Source organism: Sarcophilus harrisii, chromosome 5, assembly GCF_902635505.1.
Source record: "Sarcophilus harrisii chromosome 5, mSarHar1.11, whole genome shotgun sequence".
Lineage (NCBI taxonomy): Eukaryota > Metazoa > Chordata > Mammalia > Dasyuromorphia > Dasyuridae > Sarcophilus > Sarcophilus harrisii.
In genome coordinates this window covers 177,341,134-177,366,809 of record NC_045430.1, presented here as the reverse complement: position 1 = coordinate 177,366,809, position 25,676 = coordinate 177,341,134, and the positions used below count along the sequence as shown (strand labels likewise).

Here is a 25,676-nt window from a genome sequence, read left to right as displayed (position 1 = left end):
GTGGTGGTCAGTGACAGTTAAAGTCCAAAGAAAGAGGCGTTTAGGAAAAGAAGCAAGGTAAGAATTTGTACAAAATCTTTTATTGGCTATTTATATTCCTTCACCCAAATCCCCATGCCCCTGGCCTAGAACCCAATAAGCTTCAAAGGCTTTCTGCTGCCTGACTTTTGGGGAGAGGGAAGATGGGGAATGGGAAGAAATGGTACCATAGATTAAAACAGTAGGGAGATAAACACCCGTACTCAGGTTGTGTCAATAGGAAGGGCATTATCTGACCATCTGGAGTAGTTCCCTCATAGCAGGCCCTCACATCAATGGCTCTACTTCTCAAGGGATGGGCCAAGAGAGGAGATGGCATTTGTCCCAATGGCAATTGATCCAATGTTCTTTCTCATAGCTTGAGACCCCATGGCTGAATGTCTCTCCCAGGGAATGGGGCCAACAAGGAAAGGGTGAAGAGGTGACTACTCAGAGCTTCAGAAAGTAGCTCTAAGTGCTAAACAAATATAATAGGGAAGGATTCAAAAGAGGAGATAAAAATGAATTTGCCGGATAGGAAAAGAAGGGTAAGGAAAAGATGGGGGGGAAAAGGTTAAATTACAGGTAATCAGTAGAATCTCTGGGGCCCTAGCTAAAGGGCACTCTGGCTTTTACAGGAATGGGGCCATCAATCCTCTTTTCCATTCCATGCTTAGGAAGGGGAAAAAAAGGAATTCCCTGTCCCATTTCAGAGGAAAGGCCAGGACACAAAATTGGGTGAATACTATTATTCCTAGCTTCAGCCTTCTTGTCTGAAGACTTCTGAGAATTAGGGTTTTGCCTCTGCTTGAGAATGGAGGGTCCCTCACTGGTGCTTATATAGGCTCTGTTTCCTTCTTAGGCCTAACTGTCCAAGCACCATTACCTTTCTCCTGCTTGGTACCTCTATTGCCAACACACTAGCACTGTGTATTGTATCTCTCCCAGATACTGTTTGTCCTCAGCCCAATTCCTGCTTGGCTGAGAGGGAAATGAAGGCCTTTGGCTATTGATCCCTGCCCTGAAATAAAACCCATTAAGGAATGGGCAGCTTTGAGAAGTAGAGCAGTTCTGCCATGGAAATCTAGGTAGCTTGGGCTCTTTCCCACACTCTGGCCAGACTGAGCCAGAGATAAATAACTCCTTTGGGAGAGTATTGGGCTTGTGGAGTCTCTGGGAATAGGAGATGCCTTGGGGAACAGGCAAAAGGGAAGGGAGAAAAGCTGCCTATTTCTGGTCAGGAAACCAGAGTTTACTTCTTCCCCACTTGCCACCCATGCCCACCCTCAATCCAGGTCCTGCTTTCAAAGGTTCAGAAATCAGAATCAGCATCCAATAACTCAGCCTCCATCAAGTTGGTACGAGAATGAATGGGGGCTAGACAAGGTCGACGACCTTGAGCCCATGCTGCTGGGCCTGGCGGAGTTGGCAGAAATGGATCCTGGAGAGAATTTGGCTCTGGACAGAAAGGGTTAGAGACCAAGGTCCAAGCTCCATGTCGGTGGGTCTCCCCCGTCCCCCAGGCCCCTGCCACTAGGCACTTTTGCCGGGGCAACTGAGGCAGACGAGGTACTGCACTGGGTGCAGGTCCAGGATGGCAAAGCTCTGTGGGGGGTGCCAGAGGGCACACCTCCTTCTTTCTCTTCCTTCTCTTTTTCTTCCTTCCCAGGCGTTTCTGTAGCTCTGGGGAGATTTCTGCCTCAACCAGCCATTTGTTAGCTTGTTCTTCTGGGGGTACTAGGAGAAAGAGAAGAGGCCATTTAGTTATGCTATAGGAGCACTATGGCGCTAACTCCTTCCCTTGACTCTGCTCACCTCCCATCCTTCATCCTAGATCATCTGTTCTCTTAGCTTGAGGACTTACAGTTCTATCCTTGTAATCTCCAATCCTACTGGCCTTAGGCTCTAGTTCCACCAAATTCCATGAAGTTTAGCTCTGGACAACACCTTATAATTCATCTAGTTTATCCCTCTTATTTTACAGATAAAAAAACCAAGTTGCAGAAAAATTTAGTTCAAGATCATGAAGCAAAATAACAGCCAAAACTAACACCCAGATCTCACTATTCCTAGTCTAGTGTTTGTTTTCTGTTTTACAATTGCCCCTTCCAGAGCAAAGATTCTTACCCTGGGGTCTGCAAACTTTAAAATGTTAAAAACAATTAACAATAAAATGTTTCAATATAATTGATTTCCACTGTCATTCTGTGTACTTTATTTTGTGCATTTAAAAACAGGATTCCGACAAGGGATCTGTAGACTTCAAAGGGGTCCACTGAACAAAAAAAGTCAAGAGCCTCTGCTCTGGAGTATTTCCTGTAACTCATAATCTTCTCTTTTCCTTCCCCATCCAATCTCTGCCTTTCATACCTGGAGTCCCAACAGGAGTGACGGACACATCCTGAGGAAGGATAGCTCCCCTTCGGGCCACCATTTTAGTGACATGTTGGGCCCAGGCAGAAGAGACATCGGCGGAAGGCTCGTTGAGATCAAAGGCCAAACCCGCTATGGAAAAAAGAGAGGATGACTAAAGAACATTACCATGCTTAACATGAAACCCCTTTCTTTCTCAGTACCAGTCACTTTCAGTCAATAATTTTATTCCACAGAGAAAGTTTTGTTTTGTTTTGCACTATGATTGCACTGATGTAAGAAAACTCCTATCAATACAGGCAGCACATAATCTGCAATTTAGAGTCTTCAAGAGTTGTCTAGGGACACTGGGAGGCTAAGTGTTTTGCTTAAGGTCTCAGTTAAATTTTGTCAGAGGCAGGACTTGAACCCAGTTTCTCCTGATTGAGGTCAGAGCTTTATCTACTATACCATGCCGGCATGGAGAAGTCTCCCAAAGAACAAAGGTTCCCAAATCCTGTCTGACATCAACAAATGGGACCCAAAATGGAGGAGAGGAAGGTTGTATGGAAAGTAATTACTGGAGCCAAAGGACCAGCACAGAAGCCAAATCACCCTGTCAAAAAGAGAAAGACAGACATAGAGGAGAAAGAGAAAAGGAAGAGCAAGAGCAAGAGTGTCATTTCTCATAGTGAAGGATCAGTCCATATCTCCATGTTGTCCTCTGGTGGGAGGGAAAATTGTTGGGGCTGGGAATGGAACAGAGCCTCACCTACAGGCCCATCATGGGATACAGTATGCATGCTGAAGGAGAGCTCCTGGCCTGGATTCTGTAGTAACTCCCGGCGCTTAGAGAAGGCCTTGGCAATCATCTTGCTTTTCTTGATTCGTTTGGGTTCATCATCACTCTGCCCAGTCAACCTGTTGGGAAAAGATTGTGACAGGGGGAAGAAAACAGATTTCTGTTGATATTTTTTGAAGAACAATTATTGACCATTCCTTATTCTTCCACTTTGATTCTTTTCTGTTCTTAGAGAATAGTTTAATGCTAAACAATACAGTTTTCAAGATAAGACAACTTCCCTGATGATCCTAAATCTCTTAACTGTCTCAACAGAGCTCAAAGAAAAAAGGCCTTCCCAGCAAACAAAGATAAGAATCCTGATTTCTACCAACTTAAGCAATTAACTCTTACTCAAAATTGGATAGCATCACTATGCTGGATTAGTCAGGAGCACCTGGTATTACCAGAAGGCACCTGCAAGCACATGGAAGATAGATTTGGCCTTCCCTAGAGCATTTCATTAAATGATAACTAGAGTGACTGAGAACTACAACTAGAGAGAGGCTGGAAAAAAAGAAAGAGGGAGAAGATGAGATAGGAAGGATCAAGATTTGAGAAAGTCCCGGGCTGGCCCCACCTGCACCAAGTACGTCTCCAGATAAGTAGAGTAGCCTTTGTCCAGACCCAAGTGCTCATGGCAATGCCCGTGCCAAACATGGCAAATAGGTTGATCTTTTCTACCAGAAGGCTGGGACGATTCTTGATCTCACAATCAGTAATAGGCTTCTTGGTGGGTAGCCCAATAGTCACGTTGGCTTGGCACCTGTGTGTGGTAAGGGATTGGGGAGGGAGGGAAACACATGACTCATTTCCAGGGTTCCAACATTGCCAAAAGTTTAACCAAATTCTTTAAACTGGCCTCATAAATTAGTGAAGGCCTCCACTCCATGAACAAGAAATTCGATCTGAAAAATCAGAATGTGTTCAGGTATTTGTTTAATAGAAATTTTAAATGTCACCAATGGCAAGAATATTGTCCTCTAGCTCAGAAGTTTTTATGCTGCCAGGTCTCAGATCCATCATTCATAAGACTCTGCTAAATGTAGGGAAAGATCATGTAGGTATTTCATAGTATTGGCCCTTTAAATACATCTCCAGGTTTAATAATGAATTAACTGTTATGCACAGAAACATTCTAGCTAGTTGCTAGAAGGGAATTCACAAAATTCGGAAGACATGGTCCCTATGGCCAATTTTCAGACTAATTAGAGAAGGTAAAGCATGAAATAACTTGCTAATGATCACGAATGTCATGCTACCAAGTACAAAACATAGTTCTGTGCCACAAATTGAGGACATGAGGGCTTATGGGATAAACAGTCTCACAGGAGTTAGAGCTGGAAGACACCTTAGAGGCAAGCCAGTCAAAGCAACAGGGAGCTTTGAGCCTGGCCTTGAAGAAAGCCTTAACAACCAGATTACATCAAGAAACTTTTGAAGAATCCACGGAGACATGGTTAGAGAGAACGGCCCCCACCATTGGCTGAACAAAATCAGTCCATGCTGGCTCCTGTTTGGTTCTGAGGCTACAAAAATTTCCTGATGGACTCTCTCTGTTGCAACTCAGGTTCTACCCTCATTCCCCTTCCAGAGGCCCAGCCCCATACTCACAGCACATAATCCCGAAAGCTGCGTTCCCACTCAGCCTGGTTGAAGAAGTCATAGAAATGGCAACTGAAGGTGATGAGTACAAAGCCAAAGGCTAGAAAGCCAAAAATGCCTATGGGGGAGCAGAGATGTTACCCCATTATTATATCCCCAACTGGGTATTACTTTTGCTGATTTAGATCCCACTATCAAGTTAGAGACAGTCAGGTTCTCAAGCATTAAACTAGGGTCACTACTAGAATATAGTTAAACTAGATTCAGTACTAGGCTATGTTCTAATAGAACTGAATCTAGTTAGTTTAAACAGAAAGTAAAGAGAAATGGGTCCAACTGATGGAGGGTCCTGCAGTGGGAAGCAAGAGAGTATAGAGGACAACACTAAAACACTGTTCTTGCGGAAGCCCAGAAATTAAAGAAATGGTGGGGAATGTGGAGGGTATGATGGGACCCACTAACTTCTCCAACTTCCCTCCCACTTCAGGCAAATGGGAAATATCTAGGAATATCCTGTTTGCCTACATTCTTCCATTCTTCTCTCTGTTCATTTGTCCCACCTTAGTACAGAGTATTCCCCTGTTGGCACTTCTAAGAGCCCTTTTCTGAAACCCATTTATCACTGCTTTTCTTCCATCCTTTCAAAGAGTGTGGTACAAAGGAACAACATGAAACATGTTAATATTAGCATTTATATAACACTTTAAGATTTATAAAGTGCTTCATACACATGCTATTCATCTGATTCTTAAAATAAGCCCAAGAGTTAGATACTGTTATTATAATCAAAAGTGATAATGATCCTATGATCCTACAATGACTCTATTTGATCATTAAAACTTCAGTCTTCTTGACTCCAAGTCTATCACTCTCTTCTCCATACTACCTAGCTACCAAATGTAAGATCCTTGAGGGCAAGAGCTATTAGTCATTTTCTCTTTGTATCCTAGTAGAATGTGTGCTGCAAACTTAATAAAGACTGGTTAAGTTGGATTGAATTGAGGGACTGGCAGGCGTTACCAAATAGCCCCACTCACCCAGACGTAGCATGGTTTCATTGATCTTGCTAGCTGCTTTCTCACTCAGTAATCCAGGATGATTGCTTTTGATAGAGAAGAGAGTCATGACTCCTAGGGAAAAAAAGGGAAAAATGCACTTCACAGATTACAGCCAAGGGAATCCCATAAAGAGGGAGACATGTGTATGATACTAAGCCAACTAGGCATAGTCAACTTTGTGCTGCCTTTGAGCTCGGGAACAGTGGAAATTAAGAGGATAACACATGAGGCAGCTAGGTGGCACAATGGATAGAGCACCAGCCCTGAAGTCAGGAGGATCTCAGTTCAAATCTGGCTTCAGATACATAAGATACTTCAGATACATTCAGATACTTCCTAGCCGTGTGACCCTGGGTAAGTCATTTAATCCTAATTGTCTCAGCAAAAAAAAGAAAAAGAAAAAAAAAAAAAAAAAGAAAGAAAAAAGAGGACTAAGACATCAGCAACAGGACAAACCAGCACTATTGAGGAATCAATGCAAAGGAAAAGAAAGGTCCAATCTTGAATGAACCACTTTTAACGAATGCTGACTGGTCAAGTTAGTGCTAGAGAATAAAGATTAAATGGAGGCATATGTGAAGTATGAAGCAGCAGAAGGTAAATTGAATTACAGAAAGAGAACAAAAATAAGAGCTTAGTAGAAAAAAAGATATGTTGCAAGAGGAAGTCTGACATACAAATCATCAACAGGGTTTATATCTTGTTGGGGAAGGGATGAAAGGCATACAAGTGGGATGGGAAAATGAGAGATGAGTACATTTCTCAAAGTGATGTGAACACATAACAGTGGGGCAACAGGATAGGTCCAAGGTTTCTCCTGGTTAAGATGGCAAACTTGAGAAGGCTTTTCTTGGGCAAGCAACACAGTAGCAATAGAAAGGTGTGTGAAATTTGAAATCAAGAGAGACCTGGGTGTAATTCTCATTCTTCAAATTTAGTAGCTGTCTGATTATGACCAAGTAATTTAACCTGAGCTTCCACATCTATAAAGGGGTGAAAATAATACTTATAGGAGTTGCAAGGAGCTGTAAGAATCCTAAAGCACTTTTAATATTGTTTTTTAGACTAGGTCTTTAACTTGCCCAGTTTGGGAGTATAGTGGCTGATTATGGGCTTTATCCCAATTGTGAGAAGCATGGAAGTTTTGAATTGTTCTTCTATGCCTGTTTTCCCTTTCTTAAGCATCCTGCTGGTTCTCTGGGGGATTAGCCTATTGCAGCTCAGAACTCCTGAGCTCTAGTGGTCTACCTCATTCAGTCCCCCCAGAATCAGGAATTACTGGTATGGGCCATCACACCCTGCAATAAATTAATTTGCCAACCTTGAAGCGCTTTGGAGGATGTTGGCTAATGCTTATTACCTCATACAGAGTAGAGTTTAACAAAGATTTGTGGATTTATCGATCACAGGCCTCCTACTCACCTCGAATGAGGAAATAGCCCCCAACAATAAGCACCAGACCAATAGGGGCCAACACGAAGCCAGCTCGGTAACGATAGTTCTTGTAGCCCACGAAACAGATACCACTCACTGAGTCCCCATCCACCTAAAGTGCAAAGGGAATTGGAGAAGACAGTTGACCATATAATGCCCTACCCAAACCCATGCCCTTCAGGACCCCTTAGCCCCTCGCAGGGCCTGTACCTGGGCCACAGCAAGAATGGCCACGGTGAGCACAAACGGCAGTGACCAGGTGAGCAGGTGGAAGTAGGAGGTCTTGCCAGAGAGGGGCTGGTACGTGGTGCCCAGGGCCTTGAAGGAGGTGTGCCACGCATAGGTGAGCACCACGAACCAGACCACGCCTGCCATCAGCGCGTAGTACACGATGACGAAGATGATCACACAGGACAGGGTTTCATTGGAGCTGTGGGGACAGGTATGGAGTTTCTAGAGCAGTCTGTTCCACTGTTCTCTTCCCCCACCCAACCCCTAAAACATCCCTGCTAACTCAGCAGGTCAAATTCTTCATGACTCTGGGACTCGATCCCAAGATGACAGGAGATGTGGGCTAGAAGGGAGGAATGACACGAGCTAAACACAGTTTACACTGGACTTTAGTTTCTAGTTTCAAACTGAAGCTTCCTAGGTGAGAAGACTGGACTATGCAAACTTCCTTCTCCCCTTTTGGCACCTATACGGGCTTCCTCTGGCACATGGTAGCCCCCCCCATCTTTAGGTTTCCCAGGCACCTACGTGGGCTCCCCCAGCCTCATGGTACCATCAGCTCTGCAAACAATTTCCCTGCGGGCACCATCCATGAACTGAGCCAGCCAGCCAATGCTGCCCACAAAGAAGCAAGCATTGACGTAAAAGAGTATGACAGCAGGATAGCGGTTCGAATTCTTCCAGTCAGCAACAAATGTGGCCTGGGGGTGACAAATGGCGCATTCAGGAGGGACCGTGCAGCCTCCCCAGCCCTCGGGCCCCGCTGCCACTGTCCACTCCCTGCCCTTCCCTCTGCAGAGCTCAGAATTTCCCTCTACCCAAACTCGCTCCTATTAAGCCTCCTGCTTTCCCTAAACCCAGTATCCCAATTGTTCTGCTGCCTTCTAATCCCGGGCAACACACGCCTGTGTCCACACCAAGCCCAGGGCTGTTCCCACTCCCTGCCTTTGCCCAGGCTGAGCTCCGTGCCCATAACACTTTCCTTTCTCATTTCTTCTGGGTCCCTGACCTCCTCCAACGGACCTTCTTCACTCATTTGCAGTATTCTCACCCTGCTCCATAAGAAATTACTTTGTATCGATTTTTATACTTTGTATTTCCTTAATATTGTATCTCTCTACTTCCATAACCCCAAGGGAATGTAGGGTTAGCCCTGATTTTTATTATTCTCATCTTTGAATCTCCAGGGCTTAGGAAAATGCTCAGTGCTGACTGATCTGAACTCCTCCATGCTTAGGGGCTTCCTCACTCCCTGGCCCGCCATGGTTAAGGCTGCTGCCCCTTCTCCCCTTCCTCCCAGGCTGACCAGGGTAAAGAGTGTGCAGAGGCCAGTGACGGCGCCAAAGGCAGCGATGTAGCTGTGCATGTCCTGGTGTTCAGCCTCGGTGAAGAGCGGATTCTGGCACTGGATCCCACAGCCTTCCACATCCTCGTACCAGCTGTTGGGGTTATCTGTGCGAACTAAGGGTGACTCACATTGTCCCGAACTGTTGAACTTGATGTTTTGCACCTCATTCTAAAGATGTCATTATAATGGGCAAGATGGGGAAAAGAATGCAAAGAAATGGTAGTCAGGAATAATTTGTATTTATAATCACGTTTGTATTCATATGTATGTAATATAGTATAACAATGTATAAAAATTTGTATTATGTATATAAATTTGTGTCATAACCTTTATAAGTTTCTATTTAGAATAATTTCATTTAAAAATCTATTTCACAAACCAAGCGCTTGATCAAATTCTGTTATGTATCACTATCTAGCTGCTGTTTTATATCCGTGTCTCTAAAGAACCATTGATTAAGTATGAGAGTCAGGACAGTGATGGCTTCCCATTTCAGGCACTTAATCAAGGGATCCCTTCCAAAAACACCAATACTATTAACAATAGCTAGCATTTATATTGAGCTTTAAGGTTGGCAAAATGCTTTATGTGTTATATCATTTGATCCCCCTTACTATCTTTGAATTCCTATTTTATTATTCTTATTGGTACCTCAAAAATGTGGTCCAGAGTGAAAAGATTAAATGAAGTGTCTATATGACAGTATTTGTTAAAGGTTCCCTAAGAAAGGTTAAGTGATTTGCCTGGGGTACAAAGCTAGTAAATGTGTAGGGACTTCTTGACTCATGGTCAAGTGATGCATCCACTTCACCACCCAGCACCAGTTATGGCCTGGTTGATCAGTTCATCTTCAGTTAAACATTTCTTATGTCCTATCTTGCTTTTTCCCAAACACAGCAATTTGATCACAAGTTGATGTCTCCTTTCATGATCTAATACTGTACTTGGGCTCCTCTATTTTCAGATTTTTTTTTCCTTTGGAAAGAAGTAATTGAGGTTCATTTAAGGAAAAACTTCTAACCATTAAAACCACCCACAATTGTAATAGGCTATCAACTGAGATAATGGACTCACTCTCACTTAAGGTTTTAAAGTAAATGCTGGATGTCCATTTATCTGATATATTGTAAAGTAATCTAAGCTGACTGTGTTTGATTTGTTTCATCTCGTGCTTATACCTTATTGAATTACACAATAAAAGTATAGTTATCCCTTTCACATCACAAATTTCCCCATTGTGGTTTTGATAGATCAAAGGTTGGCATAAGAAATTAAATGGGAGTTTTTTGAGAGTTTTGCAGAAACTGCAAACAACATGTAATGGCTAGCAGATGACACAGAAAAAATTTAGAAACTCAGAAATGCACAAAATATGTCTACTATGGTATAATATCAACTTAATACTATTAATTCAGACTTTTTCTTGTAAATCTGGTGGATTTTCCACATCGCGGATCCACAACACTCCTAACCCCTGTGGTGTAGAAGGGATAACTGTACTATTAAAGACATGGCAGTCTGTCCCCCTCATCCTTCATCCTAACCACCCTGTACCACTTTCCTACACCTAGCATCCTGTCAAATTCAGAGTCCCTTGATCTTCACACTCCCACTTACTGGACAGCCTTCTGGAAAGTGATCTGGGGTGCATTTCAGGAAATCGGGCCAGCCCCGTTCCCGCTCGACAATGGCACAGGGTCCCCGAGTGGCCTGGCACAGGGTTCGGCTAGGCAGCTCCACTCGATCATTCTCACACTTGGGCATGTAGACAGCACAGAGCAAGGGCTGGATCACTGCCCAGCAGCGGGGAGCATTCCTAAGGCCTGGGATGAAAAAAGCAGTGAGGACAAACAGCGCAGTGCAGAGACCCTCCTCCCCTCTGATTCAAGGACAGTATTCCATGTACTCCTTACTATGTCTTAAGAGACTTCTCACTGTAATACTGTGGACCATCTTTGGTCAGAAGCATTAGGTTAGTGTTGTACTAGTGATCTTGGAGGCTTTCTCAGTCATAATTAGTGGAAAGGGAGGGGAGCCTGAGATAGTTAGGCAAGAAACCCTCCACCCCCTTCACTCAATGGAGCATGCTGTCAATTCAAAAAACCTCAGAAGCCTCTTCCACTTGCTACATAAACCCCCCCAAACCCTCATTCCCCCTTACCAAGCTGAGGTGAAACAGAGAAGAGGTGGGAGCAGAGGAAGAGATGGTCAGAGAAGCCAGGTACTCCGTGGCCAGAGAGAGAAGAAACAGGAAGTCAGGTGGAGAAAAACAGAGGAGACTCTGTACATGTCAGCAGGAAGAAAGGTGCCAGAAACAGGCAAATGGAACTCTCCACCCAGCCCCATCACCCCTGCTGGCCCAGCTCATTCTCTCCTGCTCTGTCCCTAAGCAGGCCCTCCACATCCAGCCCTACTTCTTCATTAGTCTATCCCTGAATCAGCTGTATCAAGGTTGAGACTTAGGAGTCTGGGGTCCAGAGTGAAAAGATTAAATGAAGTGTATATATGGCAGTATTTGGGAAAGGCTTCCTATTACCACCCTTGAAGGACAATATGGGCATTGAGGGAACCTAACATGATAGGATTAGAGCCATCCTTACTACAAGGTTATCTCCAGAACACAAACCTAGGTGATGATGAACTCAAGAAACCGTACAGAACTCAGAGGCTCGCTGAGAGATAACACCTGAAAAAGTTTCTTTCAGTCCTGTAATGACACTGACCAGTATACATCAAAATCACTCCTCCCCACCTCTTAACCCAAAACGAGCAATGGAGTAACTCTTCCATCTTATAAGGTCACAGGGCTATAGGTTTAGGAGTGGAAGGATTTTTTTACATATCAGGAGGTCCTGAGAGGTGAAGTAATTCAGCCAACCCATAGGCAGGAAGTGGAAGAGCTGGGAATTTTATCCAACCTCTGAATTTGAATCCACTGGACTGTCCTTTTTCTTCTTTGGACCCTATCCATTAGAATGTAAGCTCCTTGAGGGCAGGGATTGTTTTTTGCACTTTTTTTTGTCTCCCGGGGTTAAGCACGTTGCTCAGAACATAGGAAATGCTCAATAAATGCTTGGTGACTTATTGACTGACTGATGGGAGGAATTGCTCTGTGAAGCAAAGATAGGGGCAATTGTTTGGCAGTGATACACCAGCATCAATCATGCTCACTGCCTGGATTTGAACCTGCCTTCTTCACCCTCCTACCAAGGTCCTGGAGGGTAAGAACTGTTTTCACTGATGAATAACAGGATGAATGGGTACAAAGTAGGCACTCAAAAAATGCCTATTAAATGAAACTGATTGAAAGCCCGGCTAGGTTCATGAAGGGACAATGTTTAGGAGACATCCTTTTCCTGTCAGTTTGGAATCTCTTTAGGAGAAACTAGAAGGTATGGTCCGGAAATTCAGAAGATCCAAGAGAGATCCTAGGTCTAAATTGATCTGATAAATTTCATAGTCTAAATGCCAATTTCCATTAAAAAGAGTTCCCCTCAAAGCTTTCAGGTTCTTATCTGAGTATCATTAGTTTCATCCACTAAACAAGCATGTACTAAGCATCTGCTGCTTACTAGGCATAAGAGGCAGCTAGCTGGCTCAGTGGATAGAGTCCTGAGCCTGAAATCCAGAAAAACCTGAGTTCAGATCCAGCTCAGACACTTAATAACTGTGTGACCCCAAGCAAATCATTACTGTTGAAAGAGATAGCAAAATATTCCAGTATCTTTGTCAAGAAAAACCCATGTCAGGTTATGGACCTGACCATAACCCAGGTTATGGTTAATGGGATCACAAAAGTCATATGTGAGTGAACAATAATATCTTTCCAGGCATTGTATTAAACTGTAGGAATACAGAAACAAAATCTACCTTCAAGGAAGTTACAATCTAATGGGAAAACTTCATCTGCCAGGACTTAGTATCTCAAACAAGCAGTCTCAAATTCAAATAGAAACAAGAACCATTAGTTCATACAGTCCTATAGGTTGCACATTGACTTAGTTTTAAAATGTCTTATCTGTTACTGAATTTTTCTTGATTTTGTTAATTTTATTTTAATTTCAGTCAGATGCACCAGGGAGTATTGTGGTCCATTTATGAAAAGTAAAGAGTAGATTCCTATCCTCAAGGAATTTACAACTTAGGAAAAGAACCTAAATTATCCACAGTCTCCTGGAATGGCTTAGACCCCAGTCTCTATAGTTTGGTGGGTCTTACAGACTATGCTGTACTTTTGGGTAAAATCCCAGCTTTGAGACAGATCAAGCCATTATGCAAATGAGCTCATGAAACTGACTGTGGGTCTCAAACAAGGTGCAGGTCCACCTTATTCACCCATCCACCCCATGGCTCCAAGCAATCCATGTTTTCCCTTTTCTGCTCTCCATATTACCAGCTACCTCCTATGGTAATAATACACAAACCATCCAGTCCAGAACCTGCCTTCTTCACCCAGAAGTCCAGTCCAGAAAACTGAAAGGACTGAGCTGATGAAAGAGAGAGAGAGAGAGAGAGAGAGAAAGAAAGAATTTCAAGGTAAACTGAAATAACTGGGTGCTCAGCTTTAACTTAACCTTGACTCATGGGAAATTAAGCTAGCGATTTATGTACCTGACACACATTTTCTTCCATTTTTCATTAATAAGTAATAATAAGAGATATTTAGTCTAACTTTAAAAGTTATTTGCAAAGTATTCATTTTATTTCATTTGATCCTTAAAACAAGACCTGTGAAGTAGGTACTAATGGTCTTATCCTCATTTTTAATAAGAAAGAGAGTGAAATTCAGAGTTTAATTAATTTCCCTAAAATCATTTCTCTTAAATTCTCTCAGAAATTGGATCTGAACCCACTTCTTTTGTCCCATTCTCCATCCTGTGTTTCTACTATACTAAGTAATCTATTGCAATATTCTCCATCCCCCCAGGGAATTTTCAGAGTAAAGGTTCCTAAGCACCCAAATCACTGTTGTCCAGCTCTGTCCGCTCTTCCCCCTTCAAACTATCCTCTCTGACTCCAGGGAAGTTGCATCACTTCAGAATCAGTGTTGTATTAATATAGTATTCTATAATAAAGATAATCCTACATTTGAAAACTTCTCTATCAGAAACAATGAGTTATATACTTGCTCAGGGTATCTGTATTTAATTGTTGTGACATACCAAGCAGGCTACAAAAGAGCAGAGTGGTTTAATAGACAATATTGGAATCAGAATATGGGTTCAAATACTGTGCCCTTGGCAACTCATTTAATTTGAATGAATCTCAGTTTCCACAATCTGTAAAATGAAAGAACTAGACCAGACCATTGTTCTTTGACCATTTTTGTATGTGGCATGTGTGAAGTCTATGAATCCCTTCTCAAGATTAATGTTTTAAAATATAATTTAGGGAAATATTGAGTTTAAGTTAAATGTTAGTAAAACTAAAGATATTACTTTTTTTTAATTCATCCAAGTTCGCAGACCCCCTGGAATCTCCTGTTCATGGACTTCTTGTGAGTTCCCTAATCCCAGGTTAAGAAGCCTCAAGTTAAATGATTTCTAAAGTTTCTTCAGTTCTAAATCTAAGATCCTAGGATAAATAATATCTATATTTTTGGCTTTTTCTTCTTTGGCGATCCTGCCTAGGCCCAGGGGAATAAACCAAGTTAGTGTTCTGAGGGAATTTTAGAAAATTACTACTCCTCTACAAGTATGAGCTACTAAGGTAATAAGTCAGGAGTTAGGGGTTCCTCTTTAAAAAAAAAATAATAAAAATAAAGCAAAAAATTATAATGGAAGGACCCCATTCTGGTGGAGGTTAGTGTTTCCAAAATCCTAAATTCAAATCATTCATGAGCTCCAAAAATCTGAGATTGAGGTGTACTACGAAAGTCCTTTCCAAATTTAGGAATCTGAGGCCTAGAATAGTATAAGGAGTTCATAAAAAGCCTCTTAGCTATTTTGCTCTTTCCCAACCTAAGACCACTATCACAAGCCCTATTTTCCAGATAAGAAAACTCAAGTGAAAGGTTTTTGCCTATCTAACCTGAGGTTGAAGCAAAGAAGGGAACTGAAGAAGGGGAAGAGGGAGAAGGCACAACTCATTAATCTGACCACCAAATCAAAAACCTCCCACTTTCTGGCTCGGATCGCTTTCTCAGCTATCTCTTACTGGGTTTTGTCGTCCGCTTTTCCATCTCTTAACATTATTTTCATATCTCAATTCTCTTCTTCACACTCCCTTGCAAATGAATAAGGCCCCTCCAGTCCTCCTGCCTTGTCCCCCTTTCCCCTCCATCCTTCAGTTACTGATCTTATCTCAGACTGCATCTTTGTAACCCTGAGAACTTCACCAAAGGGAAAAAACTTTGGATCAACATTGACCTGGATCCCTTCTTAGGGTATAAACTTCTCTCTGGTTTTAACCCCATTTCCTAACTCCTCTAAGATCATTTGTACCCCTAATCTACATAACTCCCTTGTAACCTGCCTCTTCACTTCAATGAAAAAACCTGACCCCATCTATTCAACGCCTACTGTATGCTAGTGAGTTACTTCGGGCTCCTCTGCTCGCCGCGCCCCCTCCCCCAATCTGTTGCATCCCGCATGCAATGGGACCTCAATACCAAAACGCTCTCCTACGATCTCCCCCTCCACCCCTTCCCACACACACGATTCCCCCCTCATCACCCCCCAATGGCCCTCCGCCCTGCGCTGAGAGCCTTACCGGACCAGAGCACCAGCTTGCTGTGCGCCTCCTCCTGGGAGCCCGAGTCCCCGGCCAGCAGCGTGGAGGTGGCCTCGTAGGGCAGCGCCGAGCCCAGGCACACGTTGTAACGCAGCGGTTCGCAAGGGGCTGCCCGGCCGCAGTGGCTCAACAGGGGGGGCGGGCCAGTCTCGGCCCCATTAGCTCTCCCGCTCCAGGGTCCAGGCCTGGTCCCGTTCCCGCTCAAAGCCGCCCCCTGGCCCGGGCCCCCTTGCAGCAGCAGCAACAGCAGCAGCAGCTTCAGCCCCAGTAGCTGGAGCGACGGCCCCCGCGCGGGCCGAGCCGCGGCCATGGCCAAACCCGCCAACTCAGCAGAAAGAGAGACAGCCCCCTCCCTCCCTGAACCCCCCAGCAGCGCACACAAGCACCCGATGTCCCGGGGCCGCCGCTCAGACTTCCCGGGAGTCCCCTGAGCCCCGCTCCGGCCCCCCCTGGACGCCGCCCGCGCCCCGACCCCTCCGCGCCCAACTTTGCAAACTTTGTAACTGGCGGCCCATGGTTGGGGTGGCAGCGGCCCGGGCCCCGATGTGGGGGCCCCCACCCCTCCGCCTTGCTCCCCAAATCTCCTTCAGCACCTGGAGTACGCCGGGCCCCCAATCTTCGATCTCATTCCCCCTCCCACCATAAAAGCCTCCAGCGTGCCCAGCAAACACAACTGTGCGTGGGCTGTGAATTCTAGACAAACCTCTCCCCCCCAACTCCGCCCCCGCCCTCAACGACCAAGCCGCAGGCTGGCCCCGCTGAGCGCCCCGCTGCACCCCAAGCTAGCCCCGCCGGCTCCCCGGCTCCTTTGTTGCCTTTGCTCGGCTCTCAGGAATGCACGGGCCGCGGCGAGCCAAGCCCGGCCCCCCTTAACTAGCAGCCGCGGGGGAGGGACGGGCAGAGTAAGGGGAGGGAAGAGGATGGAGAGAGGGGAGGGGCAGGGGTAGCCCCGCCGTCTCGGGGGCCGGGAAAAGGGGAATCAGACTACTCTCTCGACTGCCCGCCCCAAACAACAGGCTGGAGAGGTAGGAGATGCTTCACGGAGGATTTCTTTAGCTTAGGAACTGCATCGAGCCAGAGGGTAGGGTCAGATTTGGCATACGGATTCTTCTTCACTTCCTGATGACTTGCAAGAGCGAAGATATTTCTTCCTCTATCATAGTTTGGGGATTTGTCTCAGAATAGTCGTGGTAGGGAGAAGAGGGGCCTAGACACCAGGAGCCAATCTTTGTATTACATCCACTCTCCCCTCTAGGATTGACTCCTTGATCTTCGTTCCACTACAGCGCTGTTTTTTTCAGTTGGCCTTTCCCCTCTTCAGTTCCTCTGCCTAGCTCAAAGGCATTTATAGCTCAAAGGACCTCGGGATCAGATCTGATTCAATTTTGCTCCTCATTTTACAGATGAGGCAAGTAAGGCTGAGAGAGAATAAGTGATTTGTTCAACGTGATTCAAGCAACAAGTAATAGAAAGGGAAATGCATACATTGGTGCTGTGTGTGTGTGTGTGTGTGTGTAGGAGTAAAGAGGTGGAGATTGATTGCTGTGGGCTAGGCTCCCCTCTGTCTCTGTCATTGTCTCTCTGTATGTCTCTATCTCTTTTTTCCTCCCTTTCTACTCTCACACACATTTTTCTTCATTCCTTAAACTAAAAGATGCAGCTAACACGGAAGCAATTTAAAAAAAAAAATCTTAGATGTAGAGTAAAATGACCTGGATTCGAAATCTACCTTTTTCTTCTCCTGGTTGTGTGACTTTTGGATCTGGATCTCTTCAGGCCTCAGTTGCCTCATTTGTAAAATTGAGGGAATGAGAAAAATGGCCTCCTTAGTCCTTTCTAGCCCTAACTCTGTTGTTGCTATTACTACTGCTATGGCTACTGTTACCCGTGTGTGTAGCTGACAGGAAAAAAAAAGACAACAAAAATGACCAGGATATTTCTATCCCTGGAAATGTCTGAAGACTCCCCTTTGGTTTTGACTATTGTCACTTGTACTAGCTATAGCCGTAGTTCTGCCCTTCCCATCTCAGACTGTTCAGTCAGATAGAGCTGTTCTCTGCTTTTCTCCCTTGTCAGTTTTATTTTTTGTATTGTAAAGGGTTTTTATTTTTATTTATTTTTATTTTTTTTAATTAAATAACTTTTTATTGACAGAACCTATGCCATTACATTATCCCTTGCACTCACTTCTGTTCCGATTTTTCCCCTCCCTCCCTCCACCCTCTCCCCAAAGATGGCAAGCAGTCCTATACATGTTAAATAGATTACAGTAGATCTTGGATACAATATATGTGTGCAGAACCAAACAGTTCTCTTGTTGCTCAGGGAGAATTGGATTTAGAAGGTATAAATAACCTGGGAAGAAGAACAAAAATGCAAGCAGTTTACATTCATTTCCTAGTGTTCTTTCTTTGGGTGTAGCTGCTTCTGTCCATCCTTGATCAATTGAAACTAAGTTACATCTTGTCTTTGTTGAAGAAATCCACTTCCATCAGAATACATCCTCATACAGTATCGCTGTTGAGGTATATAATGATTTCCTGGTTCTGCTCATTTCACTCAGCATCAGTTCATGTAAGTCTCACCAATCCTCTCTGTATTCGTCCTGCTGGTCATTTCTTACAGAACGATAATATTCCATAACATTCATATACCACATTTACTCAACCATTCTCAATTGATGGGCATCCATTCATTTTCCAGCTTCTGGCCACTACAAACAGGGCTGCCACAAACATTTGGCACATATAGGTCCCTTTCCTTTTTAGTATCTCTTTGGGGTATAAGCCAGTAGAGACACTGCTGGATCAAAGGTATGCTAGTTTGATAACTTTTTGGGCATAGTTCAAATTGCTCTCCAGAATGGCTGGATGTATTCACAATTCCACCAACAATGTATCAGTGTCCCTGTTTTCCCATCCCCTCCAACATTCTGCATTATCTTTCCCTGTCATTCTGGCCAATCTGACGGTATATGAAGTGTATCTCAGAGTTGTCTTAATTTGCATTTCTCTGATCAATAGTGATTTGGAACACTCTTTCCTATGAGTAGTCATAGTTTTAATTTCATCATCTGAAAATTGTCTGTTCTATCCTTTGACCATTTTATCAATTGGAGAATGAAGCGATTTCTTATAAATTAGAGTCAATTCTCTATATATTTTGGAAATGAGTCCTTTATCAGAACCTTTGATTGTAAAAATGTTTTCCCAGTTTATTGTTTCCCTTCTAATGTTGCCTGCATTAGTTTTGTTTGTACAAAAACTTTTCAATTTGATAATAATCAAAATTTTCAATTTTGTAGTCAATAGTGATCTCTAGTTCTTCTTTGGTCATAAATTCCTTCCTCTTCCACAGGTCCGAGAGGTAAACTATCCTATGCTCTTCCATTTTATGTATGATCTCATTCTTTATGCCTAGATCATGAACCCATTTTGACCTTATCTTGGTGTACGGTGTTAAGTGTGGGTCAATGCCTAGTTTCTGCCATACTAATTTCCAATTTTCCCAGCAATTTTTGTCAAATGATGCATTCTTATCCCAAAAACTGGGGTCTTTGGTTTTGTCAAACACTAGATAATTAAGGTTATTGGCTGTTTTGTCCTTTGAACCCAACTTATTCCATTGATCAACTAGTCTATTTCTTAGCCAATACCAGATAGTTTTAGTAACCGCTGCCTTATAATATAATTTTAGATCTGGTACAGCTAGGCCACCTTCATTTGATTTTTTTCATTAATTCCTTGAAATTCTTGACCTTTTGTTTTCCATGTGAACTTTGTTGTTATTTTCTAGGTTATCAAAATAGTTTTTGGAAGTCTGATTGGTATGCTAAATAAATAGATTAGTTTAGGTAGTATTGTCCTCTTTATTATATTTCTGCCAATCAGAGCATTTAATATTTTCAGTTAGTTAGATCAGACTTAATTTGTATGGAAAGCGTTTTGTAGTTTTGCTCATAAAGTTTCTGATTTTCCCTTGGCAGGTAGATTCCTAAATATTTTATACTATCAGTAGTTACTTTAAATATCTCCCTTGTCAGTTTGCTTCCATTTGTGTTTAAAGTCTTTCTTCGGTTCATTTCCATTCTGATCATCCTTGCTGGATTTCACCATGCAGAAGTTTAAGGATATAGCATTTATCCTTTCTATAAAAATGGCCTCTCAATGTTTTACTTTTCTTAGCAGGCCTTCCCTTGGGACCCAAGTCAAGTGCCAACTTTCCTTGAAATTTTCCCTGACTGCACCAGCTGAAAGAAGTTTCTTTCACTCTTTTAAAGATTCCCTTAAAAAAAAAAAAAAAAAAAAAAAGATTTCCTTAGCATATTGACAAGCCTTTTCCTTTGTGCTTTATATATTGGTAGGACTACAGACTTAGATTGGAAAGGATCTACTCTAATTCTATCATTTTACAATGAGAAAACTCAGGCTCAGATATTGAATGAATTGCCCAGGGTCACACAGAAAGTGGTAGAACTTTCCAGTACACAACATTGTCTCCTTGCCTTTCCCCTCTATAAGTTTTAGTTTGTAAGCTTATGGAGAGGAAATACTGATGTATCTTTGCGTCCCTAGCACCTAGCACAAGACCTTGAACAAATATGAACACTAGAAGACCCTATATTTCTGTCTATTGGGTAACCCGTATTGAAAGTAACATGGGCATACATAGGGCATTGGTGGTACAGTCAATTATGTACAACTCTTCATGACCCCCTTTGAGGTTTTCTTGGCAAAGATGCTTCAGTGGTTTGCCATTTCCTTTTCCAGCTCATTTTACAGATAAGGAAACTGAGGCAAAGAGGGTTAAGTGACTTGCCTCAGGTCACCCAGCTATTAAATGTCTGAGTCTGGATTTGAATTCAAGAAGATGTCTTCCTGACTTCAGATCTCCCACTATCCATTGTAACACTCTTCCCTTATTCATATGGTACCTAGTAGGTATTTCTAATCAAAGTTTATTGAATTGAAGAAAATTCTAGGCAAGGACTTCATTTCCTTTCCTGCCTATGTAATATTACTCATATTACATATTTGAGTTAACTCAGTTACTTAAATTTTTTAAACTAAAGTAAGGTACTCTTGGGACCAAGGATAGTTTGGTCCTCTAGGAACCAATTATTTAATCTACAGCCATGACTGGTCACAGACAAGCATCCCTAACCCCAGCCATCTTCTTATGAATGATTGGTACCCAGAGGGGAGAATGTCAAGGGATTCATTTCAATTCAATATATCTCTATTAAGGCCTAATATGTGCAAAGTACTGTGCCAGACAGAATATAGTTCTGTTTCTTGAGAATTTTTCCTTTTCATTGAGTCTATGCTTGGGAGACAGATTAATAACAATTCAAAGATCATAAACTCTTATAGGACAGGGATCATGTTTTACATGTTTTCTCTTCCATAATGCACTTTACTTGTGCTTAATAAATAATTAGTATATGGATGAATAAAGGAATGAATGGTAATAAGTGCTACAGAATTTTAGAGGTAGAAGCAATCAGTGTGACCTGAATGGAAAAAGTTTCATGGGGCAGGTTAAGCTTGAACTCTTAGAACTCTTAACTTCCTCTTAGAGAGAGGAAGACTTTGGATGGTTGTACAGAGAAAGCCATTATAAGTGAATAAATGTAATGGAAAAGCCTAAAATCCCTGGCTTTAGGAGAATGGCAGAAAACCAAGTGGACAGATAAGATGGAAGCAGATTTTGGAGGAAGTTAAATTCCAGATAGAAAAGTGTGGGTTCAATTCCATATGTATCAAGGAAGCAATGAAAATTTTTGAGCAGGCAAGTGATTGAAAATCAATGATCAAAATACAAAATACTAATCAAGTAGAATATTTTGGAGGGCAGAGACTGGAAACAGAAAGGTCAATCAAGAATCTGGTAAAGATTCCAGATAAGAATGGAAAAATAAAGTAAATTCAAGAGGCATCATTAAACAATATGATTTAGTGGTCAGTTGGGTAGAAAATTTGAAAGAGATGGAGAACCAATAATGATTTTAATGTTTTGGATCTGAATAACTAAGAAAATTGGATTATCCTATATCAGATTACTTGCTGTTTTGTGGGGAGAGGGTAAAGGAGAAAGCGATCTTTAAATGTATTTGGAAAAATAAAATACTATTTAAAAAAGAAAAATGTAAATTCTTTCGGTGAAAAGTGTCAGCACCTGAGTTTTATCAGCTTTAAAGAAAACAATATAAATGAAAGCACTTAGTTAATAGGAAAACATCCACATTAAAGATGTTTTCATACTAAAAAAAAAAAAAAAAAGAAAATTGGGATATCATTGAATTGACAAAATTGGTAACTCAGGAGGGGAAATAAGTTTGAGGTCAAGTGAAGGTGGGTGATTAGTTCAATTTTAAAACATATTAAATTTGAGCTTATGATTAGATAACCTAATGAAAATGTTCAAGGAAAGTATCATGGCCTGGGGCTGTTGGAGGTGTTCTAGGATAGGTCCTTGGCCTTAACCATGTAAAAGGAAAAAATAGCAACAAGCGAAGTGGTTTGGGGATGAGGCAATGTGGGATAATGGGTAGAATTGGATCTGGCCTTAGATACTAACTGGGAATCTCAAGATAAATCATATCACCTCTCTCAGCCTCAGTTTTCTCAACTGTAAAATGAGGAACTTGGTCTTGTTAACCTCTAAAATCCCTTCCAGCTCTAATCTATGATCCTATGAATTAATGGAATTCAATAGAAAAACTCCCTACCTAGCCAATCCCTATCCACTTTGAAAATGTAACATTGCTTCTCAAGACAGCTTTGGAGAAGCTTTTGAACTTGTGAAGCTATTGTCCAGTACTGTATTGGTATCCCCCATACCATTTTTTCACGTTTAAAACCAGGATGCATTGTGTGCCCCCGGGGCAGGGCTGCCAGAAAACCTGTGGTACACCCTGCTAAAAGGCAGCACTTTATGACAAAGCTCTGTTGTTGTAACTTGCCCTTTTGGAATAAATCCTGGTTGTTGCTTCCTTTGCCTCACCCCTGATTTAACAAACACCCTCCTGGTCTATCCAACTTCAGCTCATCATATAGAAGATGTATTTATCTTTTCCACCATCAGCCTGTTATTATTGTCATCTAAGACCTTCTTTTTCAGGACTGGTTTCCTGCAGGTCTCTTGACCTGACCTCAACTCAGATGTCCTATTCTTGGTTCAGTGTGCCTGACCAAGCTCTAGTGTAGCCCCTTTCTAACTAGCCAGCCATAACACCTGCAGAGGTTGGCTTCATGTGCTGTAAACGCAGCTGCATTCTATCTTGATTCAAAGTAATTTTTCACTTTCCCAGAAGACTAACCCATTGCTACTATAATGCTCAACCATAACTTCTTGATAATTACCTGTCATGCCTAGGATGTTGTATCTCTCGTATAGTTCCAATAGAAAAAAAAATCTGTCCCATCTTTTCCCATCATTCTCTTTCTGTCTCCTAAAAGGGTATCTTAATGGGACCATACTAACCAATCTATTTTAATTGCCTTTCCAGAGATTTCTCTAAATGTCAAGGTTATTCATCAACATTTTAGCTAATACCAACATTCTCAAAGCAGAAAGTGGTCTTCTTAGCAGTCTTCGCTTGTTCTGATCAATTCCATCCTCATGAGGAAGTGGGAATGAGTTCATGCCAAGTTGGACCAGTAAGAGGAAATTGTGGACTTCAGCTGTGATGAGACAGCATTTTGCATCCTTTGTACCTGCAAGGTACCATAATCCTTAAATGCAGCTGCATTCTTCTTCTATTTAAAGTAATTTTCCAGCTCCCCATAAAACTGAAAACAATATTATGCACTTTGTGTCACCAGATCCAGATCACATATAGGACCCAGAGCTCCTGACTTCCAGGATGCCCTCTAGACAATATTGTCCTTTTTCTTCCTACTCCACCAAGCAAGATGCATTAGAAATCTAGGTATGGAACATCTGTTGACTCCCAGCATAATTTCTGGAATACAAAATGTCTCTCAGTTTATGGCTCTTGAGGGAAAGAATAGACTTCTCAAGACAGTTGCTAAAGAAAGACACACTTCTCTGGGTATCAGGAAATCATGGATTTCTTGTTTTGAAATTTCTCCCTGTCCTTGTTGACCTGGTTAGTCCAAAGGGAGGGGAAGAAATAAAGCAATGAATGCCTTTCAGTGTGCATAGGTTTTCCATCTTCAGCTAGGACAGTAAAGGTGGCCCTCAAAACCCATATCCAATATTAACACATCCACACAGTGCATTATGTCAGGCAGAAGACCCAGGAGAGGGAGTGAGTCAGTATTTATTGAGCATCTTCTGTGTGTCCAGAATCCTGTCTTCATGATATTGGGGGGAAATGGAAAATACTACTAAATGTCCTTTTTTAGCTTCACCAGACTTCCTGTATGAGCCACTTAGTCTCTGCAAATTGTCTCTGGTTAGAGCCTACTTTAACTTCTCAGCCAAGATGCTACAATGAGACTCACAGACCCCTATCCGTAAGCCAGCCAGCATTCTGCCAGTTCCCACAGGTCCCCGATTCATCTATCCACCAGAACCAGTGCTGGAGAGCTTGCATTAGATGGTCTGAAAGGCTCAGGAGTTTTGCTGACCTTTCTGGGAATAGGTGAACTGGAAAAAGACGTCAGAATGTTCCACATTTTCAGACAGTGATGAGACCAATGGTCTCCAGATTTAAAAAAAAAAAAAAACACACACGCCCCTTCCCCCCAACTCCAAAACTAAAGCCTATATACCTAACTAAATTATAGAACCTTGTGGAATTATGTTATAGCTTGCTTATCATCAAGCATTTTCTTGTGAGGAAAAACATCTGTAACTAGAAAATGAATACAAATCTACTTAAAAGGACAGAGTTCTTCCCTTATGACTGTCTCATAAAGGGGTGGAGGCAATCTTGGGTTCTTGTGGAGTACAAGCTCTATCAGGTCTTTCTAAGCTGCAAAGCCTTCCAAGTTCTGCTCTGTTGATGGATTGTGTATCTTATATGAAGATCAGTCTAGCTAAGTTTGGAGAAGCTCAGCATGATTAATTTTCTAGCTCCCCAAACTCATACAAGACATCTGCATACAACTAAACACATAAGGTCTAGGGAAATGGTGGGAGCTAAGTGGCACAGTGGATAGAGTGCCAGGCCTGGAATCAGGAAGACTCATCTTTCTGAGTTCAGATCTGACCCTGGGCAAGTTACTTAACCCTGTTCAGTTCAGTTTCCTCATCTGTAAAATGAGCTAGAGAAAGAAATTACCAATCACTTCAGTATATTTGCCAGGAAATCCCATAAGAGTCACAGAGTTGGACACTACTGACAAGATGAGGCTAGGTGAGGGATGAAAGACCAGAGGTCATATAGAAAATCTTCTACCACTTTGGGGTTTTTCCACCCCAGGACCCATCATTTTGAAGTTGGGGTGAAGAGACCTCTCCCCCCCCCCCAGCCATAATAAAAGCAAAGAAGTAGCAAAGACGGGGACTGGAACTCAGGGTTATGGGGCTCTTTTCAGCTGTCCCAGTTCCTTAATTATGTTTCCTCTGGGTTACAAGAACCAGTAATGGAGACTGAATGGAAATCAACACGTGCTATGTTCACTTTTTTTGTTTTTTTCCCCTCATATTCTGATTTTTCTCTCCCAACATGATTCATATAGAAATGTGTATTTAGCATTAATAACCAGAAAAAAAATAATCAAGTTAGAAGTTTGGATTTCCAAGTCAGCCCCAAAAGTAAGGCAGACGTGAGTGTGAACTGCCCTTATTCCCAAATGGCACCAGCAAGTTTGCTGATGGAGAAGCAGCAAAAGCATAAAGTTTCTGTCCTCCAACCCCAATGAGCTTTACCCAGTGAAATGTTTTTCCACTCCCACCTCCTGGAACGAAAGGCCCTTATTTGTTGGTATTTGTCGTTTATTTTTTTTTCCTTTCGCCGTAGAGACCAAACTTTAGGCCAGGTGCCCCAATGCGCCATAAGGTGTGGTGTCCTTCAAGAATCAGGAGGGGCTTTGGAAGGTTGGGAGAGCAGATTTAGGAGAAAAAGGAATCAAAAATAATAATG

At 42.4% G+C, this 25,676-nt stretch overlaps 1 protein-coding gene across 1 annotated transcript; it reads right to left on the bottom strand.

The window, feature by feature from the left end:
- Positions 1-8: 8 nt before the first annotated feature.
- SMO (smoothened, frizzled class receptor) lies at positions 9-16,422 on the bottom strand. Its single transcript, XM_031939035.1, has 12 exons — positions 15,599-16,422; positions 10,505-10,710; positions 8,846-9,055; positions 8,068-8,240; positions 7,519-7,738; positions 7,297-7,420; positions 5,854-5,946; positions 4,826-4,934; positions 3,792-3,977; positions 3,143-3,291; positions 2,389-2,523; positions 9-1,755 (listed from the first exon to the last, which is right to left on the bottom strand). The coding sequence occupies exons 1-12, from the start codon at positions 15,927-15,929 to the stop codon at positions 1,331-1,333; spliced, it is 2,361 nt and encodes a 786-aa protein (XP_031794895.1). The 5' UTR covers positions 15,930-16,422; the 3' UTR covers positions 9-1,330.
- Between the last annotated feature and the right edge of the window lie 9,254 nt (positions 16,423-25,676).